This window comes from Anoplopoma fimbria, chromosome 5 (assembly GCF_027596085.1).
Source record: "Anoplopoma fimbria isolate UVic2021 breed Golden Eagle Sablefish chromosome 5, Afim_UVic_2022, whole genome shotgun sequence".
NCBI lineage: Eukaryota > Metazoa > Chordata > Actinopteri > Perciformes > Anoplopomatidae > Anoplopoma > Anoplopoma fimbria.
Genome location: NC_072453.1, coordinates 4,038,234 through 4,057,350, shown reverse-complemented (window position 1 = coordinate 4,057,350; position 19,117 = coordinate 4,038,234). Strand labels below are relative to the sequence as shown.

The window sequence follows — 19,117 nt, the reverse complement described above, 5'->3', positions numbered from 1 at the left end:
TGTATGGCAGCCCAAAGGGGTCAAAATAGCAGCTTTTAAATCTGATTTATGAGTTGCAACACATCGAGCTATATTAATATTAGATCAACAAAGGATAGGTAACTTCTATAATATTATGCTATTAATATTTAAAAGGAAATGGCATTAATATTGATACATTGGTCATTGATCGCAAGTCCCAAATGGGAATATTTATTAAAAGGGAAACAAATACACCTTTATGTTGCAGCTTAATCATTTATTTTCAGTTAAGATTATGTAACAGCTGTGTTTGTCTGTTTGTGTGAGTGTGTTCATCTATGGTTCATGAGTAGTATGTGAGCTCAATCCAATTAACCATCTCATGTGGAGATCCAAATGAAAAATTCTGGCAATATTTAAAACCAAATAAAATGTCCAATGGATTCTCAATCCCAATTTAAAAACAGGGTAAATGTCCCCTGCAAATTATAATTACAGGCTGACTCTGGTCTTTTGCAGTATATGAAATCATTCTTTAGATTTCCTTTTTTTTTTTTTCTTCCCCAAACTCAGTAACACTGCATCCATCTCCATTCTAAAAACAAATGGCGTGGCCAGCCGACGGCGCGGTTAGCCGTGGGAGCACAGAAGGGGGGGGGGGGGGCGTGTAGCTACATTAGTGGCATAGCTGAGCTCTCAATATGAGAAAGCTGACACACTGGACTTGGTCTCTAGTTTCATATTGTTCATCATAAAAACTGATTCAGTCTTGTTTTTCTTCATTTGACGCAATTTTAATCTCCTTCATTACTCCTCGTTGTCATTGCTCTTCTCCTCAGCATAGTTGGGTGTAAAGAGAGAGTAGCTGTTTGGGTCGGCTCTAGCAGCGTTTCTCCTCAGGTAACAGGTGGAAGAACTCCATGCATGCGGACACTGTTGCATTTAGTCCTTTTCTGGCACCAGCTTCAGCACTTTGCCGATGGCGATGGTTTTGCCTGGAGGAGGTTATACAAAGAGAAAAGTGAGGGACATAATGGGGATTAAATCATTGGATAAATAAGCCTTATGTGCACAGAAGTAAGTAAATAATCAATTTATTATCTCTGCGCTAACATCTCCAAAGCAAGCTTTTGCCAAAAAACTGTCTTACAAACACACACCCACACTGTCCTTACCTTCGTCTCGCAGTGTGAATCGTCCCATCTGGGGGAAGTCTTTGAAGGTCTCTAAGCAGATGACTCCAGCTGCCCGGAGCCTGGCGATGCACACTTGGTCCTGCTTCACAAAGCGTGGCCGTGTTTTGCTTTTTTCCCCTGTCTTCTTGTCCACCAGACAGATTAAGGCCTGCAGTAAGGATTTAAAGTTTAGAACCACAGTCCAGTAAGGCCAGCAGAAGATTTATCACTACCGACTTAGCAAATAAAGTAGAATAAAAAACACTCTAATAATGTGAAACGTTTCAGTAACACCTTTGAAGGTGGTTTAGTAACTTACTGAAATTTGCACTTCTTCAATGCAGGTGTGGATGTGAAGGACTGCATTGTAACCAGGACAAATGATTGATTTGTGCTCAATTATGACGATCTGAAATAAAAAGGAGAACATTTGCAATCAACCAAAGTTAGTCATAAAAGACATTTAAAAAAATCCACTCTTTATTTCTGAGGTCAGAAATGTCTTCATGAGTGCAGCTGCTGTGTCTGACCATGGGAGACTAAGTGATTTGTGACAGCCTTTGAGTTTTATTTCAAAGGCATTCTGGAAGATTTATAAAAGTTTGGATCAAACCACAGCTCTGTATCAGGTCAGAAGCAGCTGAAAATATTGCAGCCAGGGTTAAGAAAAAATACAGACTCCACAAACAACCAAAACAAAACCTCACATGCAAAATAATCAGTAACTAAATAAATACAACTTTGATCCTTTTCTGTCTACCATCTCATTTATGAACATTTGCAATCAACCAAAGTTCAGAGATTTTAAAATCACAATCAGTTCATTTGACATATTCGTAATACTCAAATATTGCATTGAAACAGAGACGGATACATCAGTTCATATAATAGTTCATTATCTACACTGTCCACATCTGCAAATTAGTCAAAACAAGCTACAGAGTGCCAAGTGGGTTTAAAATGTGTCTTTAACTGTTAAAATCGTTTTGAATCGACAGGACTGTGTGGTGGAGAGTCAATCTGTTAGCATATAATGAATAAATTACAGCTAATTCAGCCTCAACCTGAAGAGATTAATTCAAACTCTCCACACAAGTAATGACTCTGAAAGTCAGATGTAGGATGAGGACACAGCTGCCTGCATGCGGTGACTTCGGTCATCTGGTGTGGATGTACCTGTGCGTCGAAGGTGCGACCGGAGTGGCAGAGGTTGTCGGGGCTGCAGAGGATAAAACCGGGGAGGATTTCCTCCTCCTCGATGCCCTTCAGCCTCAGCTTCAGATTCTCCCCGGGACATGCATCGTCTGTCTCCACGTCGTCGCTCAGCAGGCTCAGTACCTCCACTGTGTGCTGCAACACACACACACACACACACAAACATGCAGTTATTTTAATAATTAGCTTTTAAATAAACATATTATTACTGTACACAAACAGGATATGTGGCTGAAACTATATCATTTTGGTTTACAGGATCTTCTTTCCATCCAGGCTGCAGGGAATTTAATTCAAGAATGAGTCCTTGGAGTTGTTTCTAGGGGACGGTGTATCGGTCCCTTGTGAGAACGAGCTAAGTCATACAGAGGAGATCTCACCCTGTTTGGCATCATGACCAGCTGCTGGGCTTTACTGATGCATCCTGACTCCAGCTTGCCCAGAATAACTGTGCCCATGTCCTGCAAGGACACAAACACATGTGAAGAAGGAAGGATCCGAGCATTTCAGTGTTAGACATCAGTACCTTGATGCATACGAGTCATATTATGCATCCTGTTTTATGAGTGTGGACCATAACATCTGAAGTACAGTTAAACATTCTAGTGGAAACCTAATGCACTCTGGGAAATGCTGAATTTTGTCACTGTCCAATGAAAACCATGTATCCTGTTTTCACATAACAGCAGGCAAATACGAGTAGGCTAATGGTGTTTTAATGCTGATGATTACTGTGGTCTTCAGTATGAAAGCGACTGTTCACTTTTGCTTTCTCGCACTTTTGTTCATTACACAGTATTTGTGTTGCTTTATCATATAAGCACCTTGAGCCCATCAAAGGAATACTTTTCCCACAAAATGACCATTTATATGTCAATAAGTCGGCCTGTGTTACCTTGAATTCTTAAAGAAAACGTCATTCTCACATGCCTCAACGATAAACGCAGAATCAAAAATGGAGAAAAGTCACCATGAATTGAAGTTAAACATGGCCCCCATTTTACTTCTTGGAGGAATGCAAGATGAGTTGAAGTAAATGGGGGCCACGTTTAACTTCAATTAAACTTCAGTGCACGTAATTGATGTACAAATGGTCAATTTGTTGGGTGAAATAGTATATTTGTGTATATAGGTCTCGAACAATGGAAGAGTCTTATAATTTATCCAAGCTAAAAAAAAAAACTACGCCACAATTTCAAGAATGCTTAAAATAATGTGCACATTTGGAAGATCATTTTTGATTGTGGTTAACAATCAGAATTTCCAGTATCCCTCCCATTATTAATAATTGAATAATAATTAATAATAATGTTTTATCCACAGCTGGATCTGCAGAAAGCTTACTGTGTGGAAGTCTTGGCTGGTCATTAGTATGTGGCACCATGTTTACTGCAACATAATCAGTTGGGTCTACTTCATCATATAACCACTTGTGCAATCACAGTGAGAGAGGAGTATTTATACAACTTAAAGACAAGAGGATAACGAGAAAAGATGATACGTGGAAAAGGAAAAGATGATTAATGTAGGGAGACATTCCAACTCCACCAATAATTCCACCAACACTTACAGAATGTGTTGAACTGCTTCCAACATCTAAACTGAGTGCCAAGACGCTGATTTATCTTAAAGAAAATGACTATGCAGAGGCTGCAGTGTGTGTGTGTGTGTGTGTGTGTGTGTGTGTGTGTGTGTGTGTGTGTGTGTGTGTGTGTGTGTGTGTGTGTGTGTGTGTGTGTAAACATGTTGTTGTGCTCTTGAAAAATCGCCCAACAGGAAGGAAAATGACAAACTGGAGAGGGAACATAAAATGATTTTGGCCAAAAGAAATTGGACGCCCACACAGTGCAGTGAAAGAGACAAGCTGCTACAGATTTCAGTATTTCTCTCTTTAGAAAGATAAAATAAATGGCCTCCAGCTGCTCACCTTGTACTTGTCTACAATAGGTAGTCTGACTGGTCCATCGTTGGATCTGGTGAAGTTTGGCAAACTGTCCAGATGGGCAATAAATGGCATACCCCTAGTAAAGAACAAAAATCATAAAAGACATTTAAAAAAATCCACTCTTTATTTCTGAGGTCAGAAATGTCTTCATGAGTGCAGCTGCTGTGTCTGACCATGGCCAACTAAGTGATTTGTGACAGCCTTTGAGTTTTATTTTTATAAAAGTTTGGATCAAACCACAGCTTTGGTTCAAGTCAGAAGCAGCTGCAAATATTGCAGCCAGGGTTAAGAAAAAATACAGACTCCATAAAACAAATATCACATCCCTGTCATATTGTGCACCTTTATAACAATATCAGGAATTTTGAATTTTCTTCTTTTACAAATTCTTCTTATATTTATGTAAAAAATACAATTCTCTTTTCTTCCTGTACAACAAAATATGCAGTGTGCTTACGTAAGCTAGTACCCACCAATTTCAACCCATAATATCACAGAATCTGTCCATCAATCAATCTGCACCTTTTGGTGACAAACAAGGTGTGTGTGTAGCCACAGAAAGTATAGAGCACCTTTAGCTCAGTATTGAGCGATATTCTGAGCGTGCCCACTGGTTAGCGGCCCATTAAATGGGAAGAATTTGAGTAAAATACACCGCTCAAATACTGAGCTTCACTTATGCAAATGTCACAGAACAGAAGCTAAAGATGCTCAAACTCCCTTTCACTGGGACTTTTATCATAGTTGGTAAAAAAAATCATCACTGAAATGTCTTTGATGAATATATATTTTATATAATTTGCGCTAGTCCTTCTATACGCTATACCAGTGGTTCTCAAATGGGGGTACGTGTACCCCTGGGGGTACGTGAAGGCACTCCAGGGGGTACATGAGATTTTTAAAAAATATATTTAAAATTAGCATCCATTCAAAAATCCTTTAAAAATTGTTATTTAATAAATATTCAATAAAATATAAGTGTAACTTCATAAACTGAATTTAATGCAACAATGCAATCGTCAGTGTTGCATTACAGTTTAATAAATCAGACACTGATGGCAGAGCGCTTAGTATTACATATTTTTTTCAACCAAAAATGCTTTGCGCTGGTTAGGGGGTACTTGGCTAAAAAAGTATTTCACAGGGGGTACATCACTGAAAGAAGGTTGAGAACCACTGCTCTATACAAATGGAAAGGTCAGAACAGAATGCCTGTATGAGATGGAGATGGCATGTGATAGTGTTTGGTGGCCTAATTCAACATTATCATAAAAAAGAACAAGCACTTGTTGGGCAGCAACATGTTCAAGAAGTCTACAGTATGGAGCCGCAAGATTACAGGGAATAAATACGTTCCGTTATAAAGACAGATGCCAAGAATGCCTCTACTGTGAATAGAAAATGTGTCAGCGGCGCATACCAGATCTCACCGATCACCTCCAGGGTTCCTGAATGTACCTTTCATTTTTTCAGAAAGAGCAGCCTTGACCATGCAACATTTCATGCTCCTCATGCCTTGAGATAAAACATGGCTGCTATGACTACTTTGTTAACGTTTAACAAAGCATTATTTGTTCAAGTAAATTGAGTGTTTGTAGCTGTGTTCGGCCAGTAGCAAATAATGGCTAAGAGGAGGACAATACACACAGAGCCCACTTACGTGTACCAGGGGCACTCGGTTACGGGGTCCTTGAGGTTGGCACCTGTGAGTCCGGAGCAAGGCATAAAGTGGATGTCCTTCTTAGGGTTGAAGCCCACCTTCTTTAGAAATGGAACCAGCTTTTCCTTACACTCTTCATACCTGCAGAAAAGTAGCTTTTTTTTTTTACTAAAATATGAAATGCATAACATCATGAATCTTTAAAAAAATGAGCCAGAAGTCTTGTGGGAGGTATCGAAGCAACATCTGAGTAAAACTGAAACGTCAGTACCAATGCATATCGTTGTAATCGGTTGTTTTAACACCAAAAAAATGTGAAAAGGAAACTGTCACAGCATTAAAGCCAACATAAAACAAATCATATATTTTTTTCCAAAAGTTATAGGTCACCTTTCTAGGCTCCAGTTGACAGTGGGGTCGTCCATCTTGTTGACCAGGACAATGAGATGCTTTACTCCTGCTGTTTTAGCCAGCATGGCATGTTCCCGTGTCTGTCCACCCTTCTCAAAGCCGGTCTCAAACTCCCCCTTTCTTGCTGAAATCACCTGATACAAACCAATAAGGGAGGCAGAGGTTATTCCAGCAGTCAGTGTCATTTAAAGAATCTTTTCATAAAATGCATAACAAAGATGGACAGTGGATTATGCTGCAGAGGTTGTTTGAGAAGTTTCCATGGACATATATCCTTTTTTTCCTGCGGTGAAGTATCTCACCAGTGGAATGATTTACTAATAAATGTAGAAAATATATATAAATGTAGATACAGTCATATATATATACACACACACATATATATATATACACACATATATATACATATATATATATATATATATATATAATGTACTGTCAGAGGTTTCGGGCTAGTTAGCAGTTTGTTTTATGTCCCTGTCCATCTCACCAGGACTGCCAGGTCGGCTTGTGACGCTCCACCGATCATGTTGGGGACAAAGCTCTTGTGTCCGGGGGCATCCAGGATAGTGAAATGTTTTTTCTCCGTCTCAAAGTAGGCTCTCCCGACCTCCACCGTCTTCCCTTTGTCTCTCTCCTCCTGGTTTGTGTCCAGCGCCCACGACAGGTACCTGCAACAGCCGTATTCACTTGTTAATTTGTGTTTTTCATAACTCTGTTATAAGCACTTAAGATTGCTGGGTCAATCAACCCTGTTGTAATCAAAACCTATGCGACATTTGCTTGAATTATTCACATTGAAACATGCAAAACAACATATGGTAAGTCAAATTCAAGGCTTCTGGGGGCTTCCATTAAAATAATTTAAGCAGTTTACTGCAATTTGTCCACATATATAAATATTAGACACGAGGAAAAAACAAATCCAATTCAAATGTATGCTGTTTTTAGACTCACCATGTCTCCCTGTTCTTTTCTTTCGCTTCTCTTTCATATTTTTCCAGGGTTCGCTTTTCCACCATTCCAGTTAAGTACCTAGAAAGAAGAAAACAAAGAAAAGCCGGTGGTAAGAGCATCATTTATTGTATCTTTGTCATTATGGAGGCAAAGGTGAAACTGAGGCTTAAACTGGAAAACACTGTTGTGTAAGAGGCCACCTGTTACATTGGAGCTGACAGTCATAGTGGCAAACATTTACATTGATTTTTGATGTTTGACATAGTTTAATTCAATTAAAAAGAAACTAAAAGGTCACTTTACTAGTTTAAGATATATACTAGATGTTTTTATCCATTGTGCAGCCCTGCGATCAGCCAAAATAGAATGTAAAAAAAAGGATTACTCACATGATCTGCCCTCCAATAGTTGATTTACCAGCATCTATCAGACACAAACAGGTACAAACATCATGAGATGAATAAATATGTACACATTTATTTCTAAGATAAATGAATACAAACACAAATGAGACGCACCCACGTGACCGATGAAGACCACGTTCACATGTTCTTTCTTGGGGGCATCGGGTGGTGCCGGCGCCACCTTGGGCATTGGCATCTCCTCCTCTTCTTCTTCCATCATCTCCTCGTCCTCATTCCTCGCCGTGCCCTCTTCACAGGCTCCTCCTGATCCAAGGTCCTCCTGTCCGCCTCCTCCTCCTCCTTCTCCCCCTGGCTCCTCCTTCTGCTCCCACGTCTCTTCCTCTGTGGTCATGTCGGCCTCTGTGCCGCCATTCTCCACTGGAGCTGGAACTATACACATTCACTACACCTGTTATTTCTGTGTCAGGTGTGGATGCTAATTGCAACCCACAGCTTGGATTGAGGAGGAATTAAGTAATGATATGACAAACTTTTTTCACTGGAATGAAAACCTGCAGTTTGATCATGAGTGAATCCTTTCTGCCAGTTTTATGTTTATACCAAATTTGACCAACATTTTACCATATTTGCATCAAAATGTGGAATGAGATCCCCTTGTATTTCCAACACCATTATCATTCACATGTTTTATTTTTGACATCATGTTTCTTTTGAGTGTTATTATTGGGTGCTATGTAGGTGTAGTTGTGTCATATATTTCAAAATGTATCTAGATTCCAGTGAACCTGCTTTAAAACCAGTCTTTAAAAGTTTTTACCAGTGTAACCTCAGTAAAACTAATGTTCGACACCATTTACAAAAGTTACAGTTATAATGAAATAAACTGCTACTACAATGTCAATTCTGTCAGAGTGAAATAAATGCAACAGCTGCCCAACGACAAGGTCAACTGTTGGTTTTGTTCTAGCGTGGATATTTTTAGGTAATTCTAATCTTAAAATCTTATAAAAAAAAAAACTTAACTGCTGCAAAAACTATGACACTGACATTTAATTTCCAGGTGCACCTACTACTATTGGACCAGTGCCTTGAAACTCCATATGTGTCATATAAAGACCTCTAGGATAGCACGTGTTCATATAATTCATTTTCCTTCACTGATCATTTCAAGAGTTGCAGGACTTCCCCGTCTGTGTTCTGCAGTTAATCATTCATTTGTTCTGTCCACTTGTTAGAAACACAATCTATGCAACGCTCTGCCGAGCAGACAAGTACAACTAAAAGAAAAACAACAAAACAATGGTAAACTGAAATCTGCTGAGCCCTGCAGAAGAGGCATCTTCCCCTGGCAACAAATAAGCCTCCCATGTCCGTAACTATGAAATTATGCAGCCCAGCAGTCATGCACAAAGCCTATTTCCCTCTCAACCCTCCTCATTTATAATCAGCCAGTGAGATATTGCCCCGACAACGTCGACAGTCTCATCATGCTGTAATTATAACTTTTCTTTCAGACATGTAAAGAGATATTTAACAAGGTATTAGAACAAGCATCACAGTGAATATGCCTGTAGGAAATGTGGAAAGGAAAGGTTTCTGCAGGTCACACTCACTGTGTGCTTCTTATATACACACACTACACCTGATCTTTTTTTTTTTCTCTCAGTGTCACTCTGCCACAGCTGTGTTGCTTAGCCACTCTATTAAAAAACAAAAACACCACCAGCTATCTGTCACTTAAGTAGAGGCACACCACATCTCGGGGTCAGTCCAAGAATGTGAATGAACTTGACTCAGGCAAATTAAAACTAGTCAGCACAAAGTGGTCAAATAAATAAATAAATAAATTAAAAAAAAATATAGTGATCTGACAAATTGCAGGCCTCGAAAAAGTAGAACCTCACACACACACATCAGTGAGTGCCAATGGGATGTCTATTTCGGGCAGGGACAAGTGAGGTTGCATCATATTATACGTAGGCCCATGCACATAGGTTTACCTCTGCCAGCAATCCAAATATGGCTCAGTAAGTTAACCAACAACAGCCAAACACCCATCTCACAGTCTGCATGAGGTTTGGTCTGTGATTGTATAATCTGGCTCCAGGTAAATGTACACACCTGAGCCTATAACCACACCTGTCCTGTGGTCACACCACCTGAGGTGTACCTTGATAACCTTAACATCCAGTGCTTTGGTACACTGTGTGATCATGCGTACCGGCTGTTTCTGCCACCTCCATGCTGGCCACTGGGTCGGGGGCACCTTTGGAGAGAGAAAGCACCGCATGTCAAACTTTTGATAAATATTCATTGGACACGCATGTTAACGGCTGACGTCTTGTGACCGCGTTATAAATCAGCTATTGCACCATTACGACACACGACTGACACCCGAGCAGACTTGTTGACTAGTTAGTGGAGATCACGGTGTCTGTTAGGGACACGGCGGGTCTCCGACAGGAAGGCTGACATAGCTGGATTAGCAAGCGAGCTAGCAAGTTAAGCTAACTTCCAGCCAGCTGCCTGGCGTCCACGCACCGTCTGAAGCCGGCATGTCCACCGTGTCGGCTTGAAGGAAGCTCGGTATGAACACCGGGGCGTTAATGTTGGGGACGAACGGCTTGGCGTTGACGTTGAGGGCGGCGAAGGCGGACGGGAGCTCCGCCGCGGCAACCGGGGCCTCGGCATCCTCCTCCAGCTCCCACGAATCCGGGGCTGTGTCTCTCGGGTCCATCGCTCCGTTCGCCAGAGTTGACAAGCTGTCCGTGGCCGGGGAGGTGGATGGTCTTGTGTAGTCCCGTCGTGACGCGTTGAGTTGCTGGTGTGTTTCAGACTCTTAGCAGCACATTTGGTGGAGTTCCCATTGCTTTGTTAAAGCTTTGCTTTCGCAAGCATATGGATCCCGTAGCCGACGAGAAGTGGCGTTCAGCCGCTGCAAGTCCTGCAAACACCGCTAGAGGCCAGCACCGCGTCATCACGTTACCTCTAACTGGACATTCATCTTGATCTCTTTATTTGAGCTATAAACTATAAAAAGTGCACAATAGAGTCTTATATTTTTGTGTTTATTCCAACATGAAATAACAGGAAAAATACTACGAAGTGTAGAATAAATACATCAAAAGTACCATGGTACAAAATGGTCAGTGTAACTTTAAGAAGTTAATATATTATATAAAAGTTTAAGAAAAAACTCAATAAATAAATCCATTTAAAATACATGAAATAAGTTTAAACTGATGGTAACAGGGGACTATGTTAACACGTGTGTGTCTCTCTTCCTTCAATCCTTCACTCCTTGGCATCAGTAACTCCTCCAGCAGTGATGGCAAAAGTGGCCTCATTCTCAGGCATGTCGGGACTAGAGGATATCAAGAAGGAGAGATAAATGAGAAATGCAAATGTGAGTCCCTAATATTTGTGGCCTCATTCTCAGGCATGTCGGGACTAGAGGATATCAAGAAGGAGAGATAAATGAGAAATGCAAATGTGAGTCCCTAATATTTTCACTGTTCAAATAAATCTATTACGGAGGTCTGAGTTCATTTCTCAGACCAGATTAAAGCCCTGAAAATCACGTCGAAGCAACCACCTTTAGTTTACTAGAACCACCAAATCATCCCACCAAAGGTTTGTTTAAATAAACATTTTCATATTGGGACTATGCTGATGATGAGCAGGTACAAAAATAGGCTCATCTTGAAAATAAGTGTTTCATATTTAAATCACAAGATACATTTTGGGTGGAATATTACTTTAGGACACACAAAAGGCAATGTTAAACAGAGTCCAAAACCATTTCAGGCCTTGAGCTTTAACATGAAATGCAGAAGACCTTATTGTGATATCACACCATCTATGGTATGGAAATGAAGTGATGTCTGGTCTTGATGCAGCAACTTCCCTTTCTGCAAGACACTTTTCTGCCATGGTAGGCAAAAATAGTCAGCGCAACCTTTTACGTAACAATATGTTGTGCATCGTAATTCACTGAATCAAAAAAGATCCTGCATTACCAATGTTACAGAAAAAATAACAGCCAACTAACTACCTGTCAAATATTTTGGCAATTCTCATCTCGGCACGCCCCTTCCTCAAACTGATCCGTGTGGTGGAGGCGTGGGCCAGGATATGCCCACCAATTGGCTTCTTGGGATCAGCTTGAAACCTAAAACGAGGACAGCAAAGTTTGATCAAAGCTTTGACCAATGACAGGAAACAGAATTTCAAACTTCAAACAATTTATTAATGAATGACTCTTACGACATTCCTGCACCGGGATCAGCTGTCATTTGGTTGGTGAGAAACACTGCTACGTTGTACTCTAAGAAAAACATAAATGAAAACCAAACATGGGCAAAATACTTAAATAATGGTCATTATTAGGTAAATTACTCTTTTATACTGTGTGCATATTTGTGACCACCTACTGAGAGACACCAAAGATGAACTAGTCAACAAACAGCAATATTAAAATCTGCAGACATTCCCTGCACATGTATATGTACATACTGTATATGGCTGATGTTTGTGATTTTACATATTTGTATAGAAGCACACTCCTGGTTCAGACCTTCAGAGATCTTCTGCAGCCTGGAGAGCATCTGGGCCAGTTTCTGCTGCCGCTCAGCCAGCTCGCCTCGACCAGAAAAGTCTACTCTGAACAGAGCCATGATGGAGTCGATGATCTGAAGACAGGGAGGAGCAAAATTACAGATTTCCTGCCTGATATTCAACACACACACAAAAAAAATTGCCCCCCAATAGCTTCATAGAGAATTATTAAAATAGAGGGGAGGGAGTTAAACCACAAACAGGATGAATATGTAAAGAAGCTCCTCTAGTTCATTGTGATAGTCACCAAAAGCTTGAACACTCCTCCTTCCTCATGGAATTTGGCAGCTACAAAGTCCAACAGCTCCATCTGGTGCTCACCTGAGAAGTGGCAAAAAGACAAAAGTTTAATACAACAAAATATTACAAACTGCTCTTCCTCTGCACGCCACAAATGTGTCAAACTATATTAAGTGCATGTTCGTACTGGTATAGGCCCGGGCATAAAGCACGTTGTCCAGCACTGCACCGTGGTCCACATTAAACCTGTCAGCGATGTCTCTCAGTCTGTCTGGACGACTTGGACCAGAGTCAAGGTACCAGTCAAGGATGAATGAACAGAACAAGAATACATAGTGATACACACATGAACATATATAACATATGTAGTCACATTAGGACAACTACTGGAGAAACATCTCTCATAAACATGTTTTCTAAAACAGCACATGGTGGGATGATATGTATGGGGCAATGTAGTGCTATCTATAGCCAGGGTTATTCCTGGAAGACACTTGATACTTCAGATAAGAGATACAGGCGATTAAATCATCAACCTAAATGCACGTCAAATGTTGTGTAATTGTTCCAATCATTATGAGGATACAAGGTGTTCTCTGTGTCAATGAAGACGATTTTCCCGCCCGTGTAGCCATCCTCGCCTGGCAGCTGGGCAGTGACTGGACAAAACAACACCTGTTTCACTTGACTTGCACAGTGTTGCTTTACCCCTTTGAGGCAGCCATTTTCCAAAAAGCTCCTTACTCACCACAGAATGTGTGAGACAGCTGGGTTTTCCCCGTGCGGAACTCTGTAGGATGAAATGATGTAGGAATAGTTTTGAGCCAGTGCTGAAAACTGAGTGGTATTTAAAAAGGTATAACCATACACAGTATATTTTGCTATAGGAAGACATGTCCTCACCTCCAAAGGCCTCCGTGATAGCCATACTCTCTATACCGCCACCCAAAAGTTTACTGTAGCGATAAAAGATACATGTTGTCACAATCAGAGAAACTAACTTATTATTTGTATCCACCTAGCCACAGCATCTGCTGGTTAATGCAATGTGTTGAAAAACTTAGACATACCTGCCAAATACATATTACAGTAAAATCAAACTTACAAACATCATTTCTAGGTGTCAATGAATCTGGTAAAAACAATGTGTCAATATTTTGGTTTTGACCATTGGTGCTCTGACAAAATAATCATTAGTAATGTAGATTAAATAAACCAGCATATTGCGGAGTTCATTGTTTTTTCGCTTTGCTTAAAAAAGTGTAACAAATTAAGAAAATCACATCAATTAACGGTAATGTAGCCTTTAAGACAATGATGAGACACATTAAAGCTACATCATTATATCAGAACAATTTGAGTCCCGGGATATTCTCTGTATGAAATCACTATATATCCCATCTTGAGTAAATGGGTATATGTAATTGTGAAAGCATTAAATATAAATATACAAATAAAATGTTCAGCAGTGTAAATCCTAGAGTCCAGAAGTTATCAACATTAAGGGAAAATCTTAACTCAAACTCCTGGCTCCCGGTTGTGATGTGAAACACCTGCTTCCTCTTTGCACTGTACTCAAAGGCGGTCTGGAAACCAACATTCTACAATGTAAAGAAAATGATCTAATACAAAAAAGATTCTCCAGTAATTCAGTCTGAAGGCAACCAGAGGAAAGTAGTACAGGTTGAAGAATGACGTTTAATACACAGTAGAAAATCCCATTTTACCAGCATTTTCCCAGCAGCCTCCTTAATCTTTTCCACTTTTGCCTCCGACAGGCCCTTGATGTTGCACAAAGCCTTTCGAGTAGTCATCTGGATCCCCTTTATAGTGCAGATGCCCACTAACTTCATCTTTTTTATGTCTGCCATATTCTGTGGTCACGGGTTGGAAAGAGAGTGATATATTTACAGAGACACCTGACTTTAAATCTGACGGGAAACCTTGATCTGATCACAGACATGCTTTCTACTCACAATCCCATGTTTCTGTAGGAGGTCAATGTCTTGGAAGAAGGGTTCCTGTTAGGTTTCAAGAGAAAAGGTAAATCTACATGAGTTAGTTGCTGAGAAGTTAACTTAATTATTGAGAAGGTTTACCTTAAAAACATTTGTAATATAACTTACTAATAAAAACATTTAAATTAGGTTGTAATACTGTTGTCATACATTGTTTTAAATTAAAATGATATTATATATAAATTGATTCTGGTCGGCTTGGTCATTTCAAATATTTGACAGGCCACATGTTTTACAGCTGTGGGGGATTTTCTAGTCAGGGAAGGCCAAAGTTAGTTAATAAAGATATATTGAAATGCTTAACTATTATATGATATCATCTTATAACTTAACTTAACATATATCTTACCTCATCATCCTGAAAACTAGTATCCTCTTCAACAACCTGATCCTCTGCAGCTTTCATTGTCAATGTAGTTTGGGTTAAAGGTTGAAGATAAAATGGATCTTACTGATTCACTTACTGTCAATTAGCAAGTATCTTTAGCCAGCTAGGTAAGCTAAGCTAATGCAGCTAGCCTGTCTATCTAAAGTGCTAACTTAGCTAGCTATGGCTATAGAAAGTAATAGAAAGTAAGACTTTCAGTAAAACTATTAAACAATAGGACATGTGCTTGTTCACTTGCGTCAGCAGCAAAACGACAAGAGATAATGGTTAAACACATAAAAGCAGGAGCTAGCGTGAGACAAACTGGCGGGAACTCGAGATCTTGTTCCGTTCAAGTGCAGTCAGAAATTATACAATTTGTATCAGTTGATCGAACATAAGCTAGGGATGTATCGTGACATTTCTAACAATTATTGCTTTCAAGTGCGAACATGTACAACTTCTTAAAGTGATTTCTAAGTGTTAGTATTAGTAGTAATAGTGATTTTCAAAAATGCTCATTAGTTACTGATCTGAGCCAAAGATAACATTTTTCCCAAAATAACTCCCAGGAACAGGAGCTGAAAAGAGCAGTGAATGAAGCATTGGACACGGGAAATAAAAAAAAAAAAAGTGTGCATAGATATTCTTTCATTTCTAGACTCTTTATAGTGTTTGAAAATGCATGTGCTGTATTCTGGAAAATTTTAAATATTATTTTGGCGTGGCTATAAGGCAATGGGGATTGGGCATAGTTGTATTCATGACACTGTAGTAAAAAAAAAAAAAAAGCATCATGACTACAATAATGGGAGATTTTCACTGCTGACATGTTGATATGCCACAACAGGACAAGAACACATTTCCATAATATCATAAATTATGGCCACATTATATTTAGGTGCTCAGGTTCCAGCTTTCAGGTAATCACAATAATTAAATTCATGATTGAGCCTGTGCTTTTCCTGCTATGAAAAGTAAAAAAGGCTGCTATCAAAAGGTGTATAAGGCATTTCAGTCGAATACCCATATTGAGACATAAAACATATCTACAATTTGTAAAAATAATTAAAAGCATTCAGTAAAACAACCCTACACTCCTCTTAATATTACAAAACATTAATTACTTGTTAATGTCTTCAACAATATAATTTAGTTTGGTCTGTCGTTCATAAATATCTACTTAATTCTGTTTAATGACTCAACCAACATGCTGAAAGTAAACACTTGACTTTCCATTTGATTTGGTGTTTTAATTACCGCAGTCATGTTGAACAGAAAACAGAGACATGGTTTGCTTACTGAAAAGAAGAAAGAGATTGTAAATTCACATGGATGGCAAAAGAGAATAGAAAATAACATAATACAGACCGGACATGTCAGGACGATATGAGACATTTAGCAGAACATTTCCGTCGATCACCATAAAATTTGTCCAAAACCTTATGGCACGGGAAATTAAATTATCTTCAATGATAATATCATTTCACTCTTTACATACCCAACAATCTCTGAATAACTTAACAGCATGGAATCTGGTGTTGTTGCATTATACAATCTATTGCTTAAAACTAGAGCAATGTAATCAAACCGGTAACTGAAGTGAGAGACATTGCACCCTGACATCAACACTGTAGATACTCTTACTTTGAAAGGTGACATGTGACAAATGTACAGATAGGAATAGGCCACATAGAAAAGAGTGTAATTTAGCTTGTCGAACTTCAAGAGGCACTCCTGTCGACCACATATCAATTAATAGCGTTTACAGTGTGGTTCACAATGCATCAGACCTGTCTGTTAGATGTTTTAGTCACATAATCCTTCTGTGAAAGTGGAGCCAGCAAGCTCATGACAATGATTAACAAAACTGCTAACATACTGTAGGTATAGCCATGTTCTTCTGACTGCAAACACCATGACATACAATTTGGTAACCTTTTTGCTTTAAATTTATCCACTTATACCTACTATCCCCTAAAGAACAAATTATTCATGTTGATAGAAGTATTTATTTTAAAAAAATGAGAAAGAAAATAGAAGCAGTGCTCCTGGAAATAAGTCTCTGCATGATGTTGGAGTAAGGAGAGACAGTGAGAGAGAAGTGTTAGAAACGCATCACATCCTCCTCCAATCCCATCGGCCGATCCATATGTTGGAGTGGGCCTTTCATGCTGTTGACATCCAGCTTTTGCTTTTCTTTTCTTTTAACTGCAGTTCTTTGCCCTTCTCCATGGTCTCTCTGTCTCTCCTTGCGACCGGCCGCGCTGTATCGCCTAGCAGCAGATCTCAGGTTCATGTTGGCCACTTTCTGTGTTTCACATCTTGCCAGGTGCAGGAGGCATCATGCCCGGCATCCCACCAGACATTCCAGTGTTGGGCCCCAACAGAATCTGGAAGCAAAAAGAGTTGATTGTTCAGGCTGTTCATCAGTTAACCCAAAAAGCACATGAATCCATTCGAATTTGTCATCACTGTTCATACAGCATTCATTCCTCAGTATGTGTCAACACTTGCTTCCCCACAGCTGTAAAACCTTAAGTGTTTGTGGCCGTCTCTCAGCTACTGGCTACCGTGCATGCACATGACCCCTCACCTGTCTCTGCTGTTGTAGCTGCTGCTGCTCCAGCTGTAGTCTCTCCGTCTCAAACACAACCGGCAGCACCAAGATCATGAAGGAGGTAGTACCGACCCAGAGCGCCGAGCGGGAAAAACTGAAACAAGTTAACATCTGATTAGTTTTTAAGCTGTGCCAGTCCAAGGAATGGACTGAGGACTTTTGTTTCTAAAATTAGCCTCCAGTGATTAACAATGCGTTACTGTTTTGTAATGCGAGTCTAACTTAAGAAAACAAACACAGGACCACTGTGGCTGGTGCTCGGATCAGGCCTATGAATTAGTAGTTGATCTCTTGATCCACTGGGCCACCATGACTTTGTATAAATTCCTGCAATGACCAGTTGAGACATCATATCTACCTGTAAAACTTCTTGGCCATTGAGACAGAGCATTGTGCAGACACTTCAGCAGCAGTGCGAAGTGTGTCAGGGAACATCTCTGTCAGGCCCCACAACCTCTCCATCAGTGTTTCATCCAGCTGAAGGAGGCAGATACAAACATCAGTCATCACACTTTGATACAGAAAGAATGAGTAAGCACTCAAGCAGCATCTCATATGAATAAAGGCATGCAGAAAAAATAAATCCACATTAATTTCAAGGATCATTTATTATCATTCTGCAACACATTGATCCACAACTAAGCTAGGTAATTATAGTTTTTCCATATGATCTATCCTAAAGCTTGCTAAAGGTTGGTTTAGCTGGTGTTTACACTGAATTATTATTATTTTGCTACTGTCATGACATAATAGGGAAATTACTGCTAGTTAGATTAAACACTATTTTAACAATTGTGTATGCTTGCAACAGACCAGGAAATCATGCAGGGTCTCTCACTGCCAGAACACTTCAGGTGCTAACTAGTTAGCATTGGTTTAGCCGTCATTCTAAGCCAAGACAGATCAGTGCCACTCTTTGTTTTTTGGGTTGTTCTTGAACACATTCCCTTAGTACCCCAGGATGACTAGCCACTTACATCTTCATCCTCGTCGTCGTCAATCTCGTTCTCGGGGGGCCGGGTGGACACCGGGCCCGCAGCGGGGGAAAGCTCCTCAATTGCGGCCATGTCTCCTGCTAACCCGCTCCTCTCTGTCGGCTCGATCAGCTGCGTGCTCGGCGGAGGAGTCGCTAGAAAACACGAAGAAGCCGACGGTCCGTTTAGTGTGTTTCTGACGACTTCCCACAGGCTTTCATCAAAGCTAATGCTAGGAGGCGTGCATCTGCTCAACGACAATCCGAGGTCACAGTGGGGAAACGTGAGTCTCGTCAGGGACGCATTACGACAGCAGGGCAGGGGTCAGTTTCTACTTCACCCAGAAACGAAGTGCGCCCCCTGTCGGTGCGGCGGTCTCATGGCAGCCTGTGGTGTTTGTGATACGAGTTGGTTTGTCCAGCAGTGAGTTCGGGGCTTCCCAAGACGTCATTGAAATATAAAATCTACACTTTATCAAACCTTAGATTTGAACGGCTATTTTAAATAGCAGATGAAACTGAATTATTTCAAACAATGTACAGTACCAGTCAAAAGTTTGGACACACCTTCTCATTCAATGGTTTTTTTCTCT

General features: G+C 40.1%; 3 protein-coding genes across 3 annotated transcripts; all 3 read right to left on the bottom strand.

Annotated features, from left to right (window-relative positions):
* Positions 1-173: 173 nt before the first annotated feature.
* On the bottom strand, positions 174-10,656 carry gspt1 (G1 to S phase transition 1). The gene is made up of 14 exons (XM_054598475.1): positions 10,231-10,656; positions 9,911-9,955; positions 7,843-8,118; positions 7,714-7,747; positions 7,325-7,402; positions 6,858-7,038; positions 6,347-6,501; positions 5,957-6,097; positions 4,279-4,372; positions 2,732-2,812; positions 2,313-2,486; positions 1,456-1,545; positions 1,137-1,305; positions 174-956 (listed from the first exon to the last, which is right to left on the bottom strand). The coding sequence occupies exons 1-14, from the start codon at positions 10,424-10,426 to the stop codon at positions 904-906; spliced, it is 1,767 nt and encodes a 588-aa protein (XP_054454450.1). The 5' UTR covers positions 10,427-10,656; the 3' UTR covers positions 174-903.
* Positions 10,657-10,946: 290 nt separating this feature from the next.
* Positions 10,947-15,184, bottom strand: dmc1 (DNA meiotic recombinase 1). The gene is made up of 13 exons (XM_054598987.1): positions 14,914-15,184; positions 14,523-14,567; positions 14,274-14,420; positions 14,065-14,147; positions 13,450-13,502; positions 13,295-13,336; positions 13,133-13,205; positions 12,734-12,825; positions 12,554-12,627; positions 12,266-12,380; positions 11,956-12,016; positions 11,744-11,860; positions 10,947-11,053 (listed from the first exon to the last, which is right to left on the bottom strand). Exons 1-13 carry the CDS (start codon positions 14,968-14,970, stop codon positions 10,984-10,986), a joined length of 1,029 nt encoding a protein of 342 aa, XP_054454962.1. The 5' UTR covers positions 14,971-15,184; the 3' UTR covers positions 10,947-10,983.
* Positions 15,185-16,169: 985 nt separating this feature from the next.
* Positions 16,170-18,845, bottom strand: tomm22 (translocase of outer mitochondrial membrane 22 homolog (yeast)). Its single transcript, XM_054599294.1, has 4 exons — positions 18,529-18,845; positions 17,910-18,028; positions 17,528-17,645; positions 16,170-17,324 (listed from the first exon to the last, which is right to left on the bottom strand). The coding sequence occupies exons 1-4, from the start codon at positions 18,616-18,618 to the stop codon at positions 17,250-17,252; spliced, it is 402 nt and encodes a 133-aa protein (XP_054455269.1). The 5' UTR covers positions 18,619-18,845; the 3' UTR covers positions 16,170-17,249.
* Between the last annotated feature and the right edge of the window lie 272 nt (positions 18,846-19,117).

Bases quoted from the DNA above. Each gene is read 5' to 3' on its own strand.
- gspt1 (XM_054598475.1), bottom strand. From the start codon at position 10,426: ATGGACCCGAGAGACACAGCCCCGGATTCGTGGGAGCTGGAGGAGGAT. The intron at 6,502-6,857 runs GTGAGATGGACA...GGTTTGTATCAG, and splicing joins AAGCCGACCTGGCAGTCCTG to GTGATTTCAGCAAGAAAGGG. The intron at 957-1,136 runs GTAAGGACAGTG...AACCTCCTCCAG, and splicing joins ATTCACACTGCGAGACGAAG to GCAAAACCATCGCCATCGGC.
- dmc1 (XM_054598987.1), bottom strand. From the start codon at position 14,970: ATGAAAGCTGCAGAGGATCAGGTTGTTGAAGAGGATACTAGTTTTCAG. The intron at 13,206-13,294 runs GTGAGTAAGGAG...TGTTTTGTCCAG, and splicing joins GCTGTCTCACACATTCTGTG to TCACTGCCCAGCTGCCAGGC. The intron at 12,628-12,733 runs GTACGAACATGC...GCCACTTCTCAG, and splicing joins TTATGCCCGGGCCTATACCA to GTGAGCACCAGATGGAGCTG.
- tomm22 (XM_054599294.1), bottom strand. From the start codon at position 18,618: ATGGCCGCAATTGAGGAGCTTTCCCCCGCTGCGGGCCCGGTGTCCACC. The intron at 18,029-18,528 runs GTAAGTGGCTAG...TGCCTCCTTCAG, and splicing joins ACGACGACGAGGATGAAGAT to CTGGATGAAACACTGATGGA. The intron at 17,325-17,527 runs GTGAGGGGTCAT...TTTTGCTTCCAG, and splicing joins AGCTACAACAGCAGAGACAG to ATTCTGTTGGGGCCCAACAC.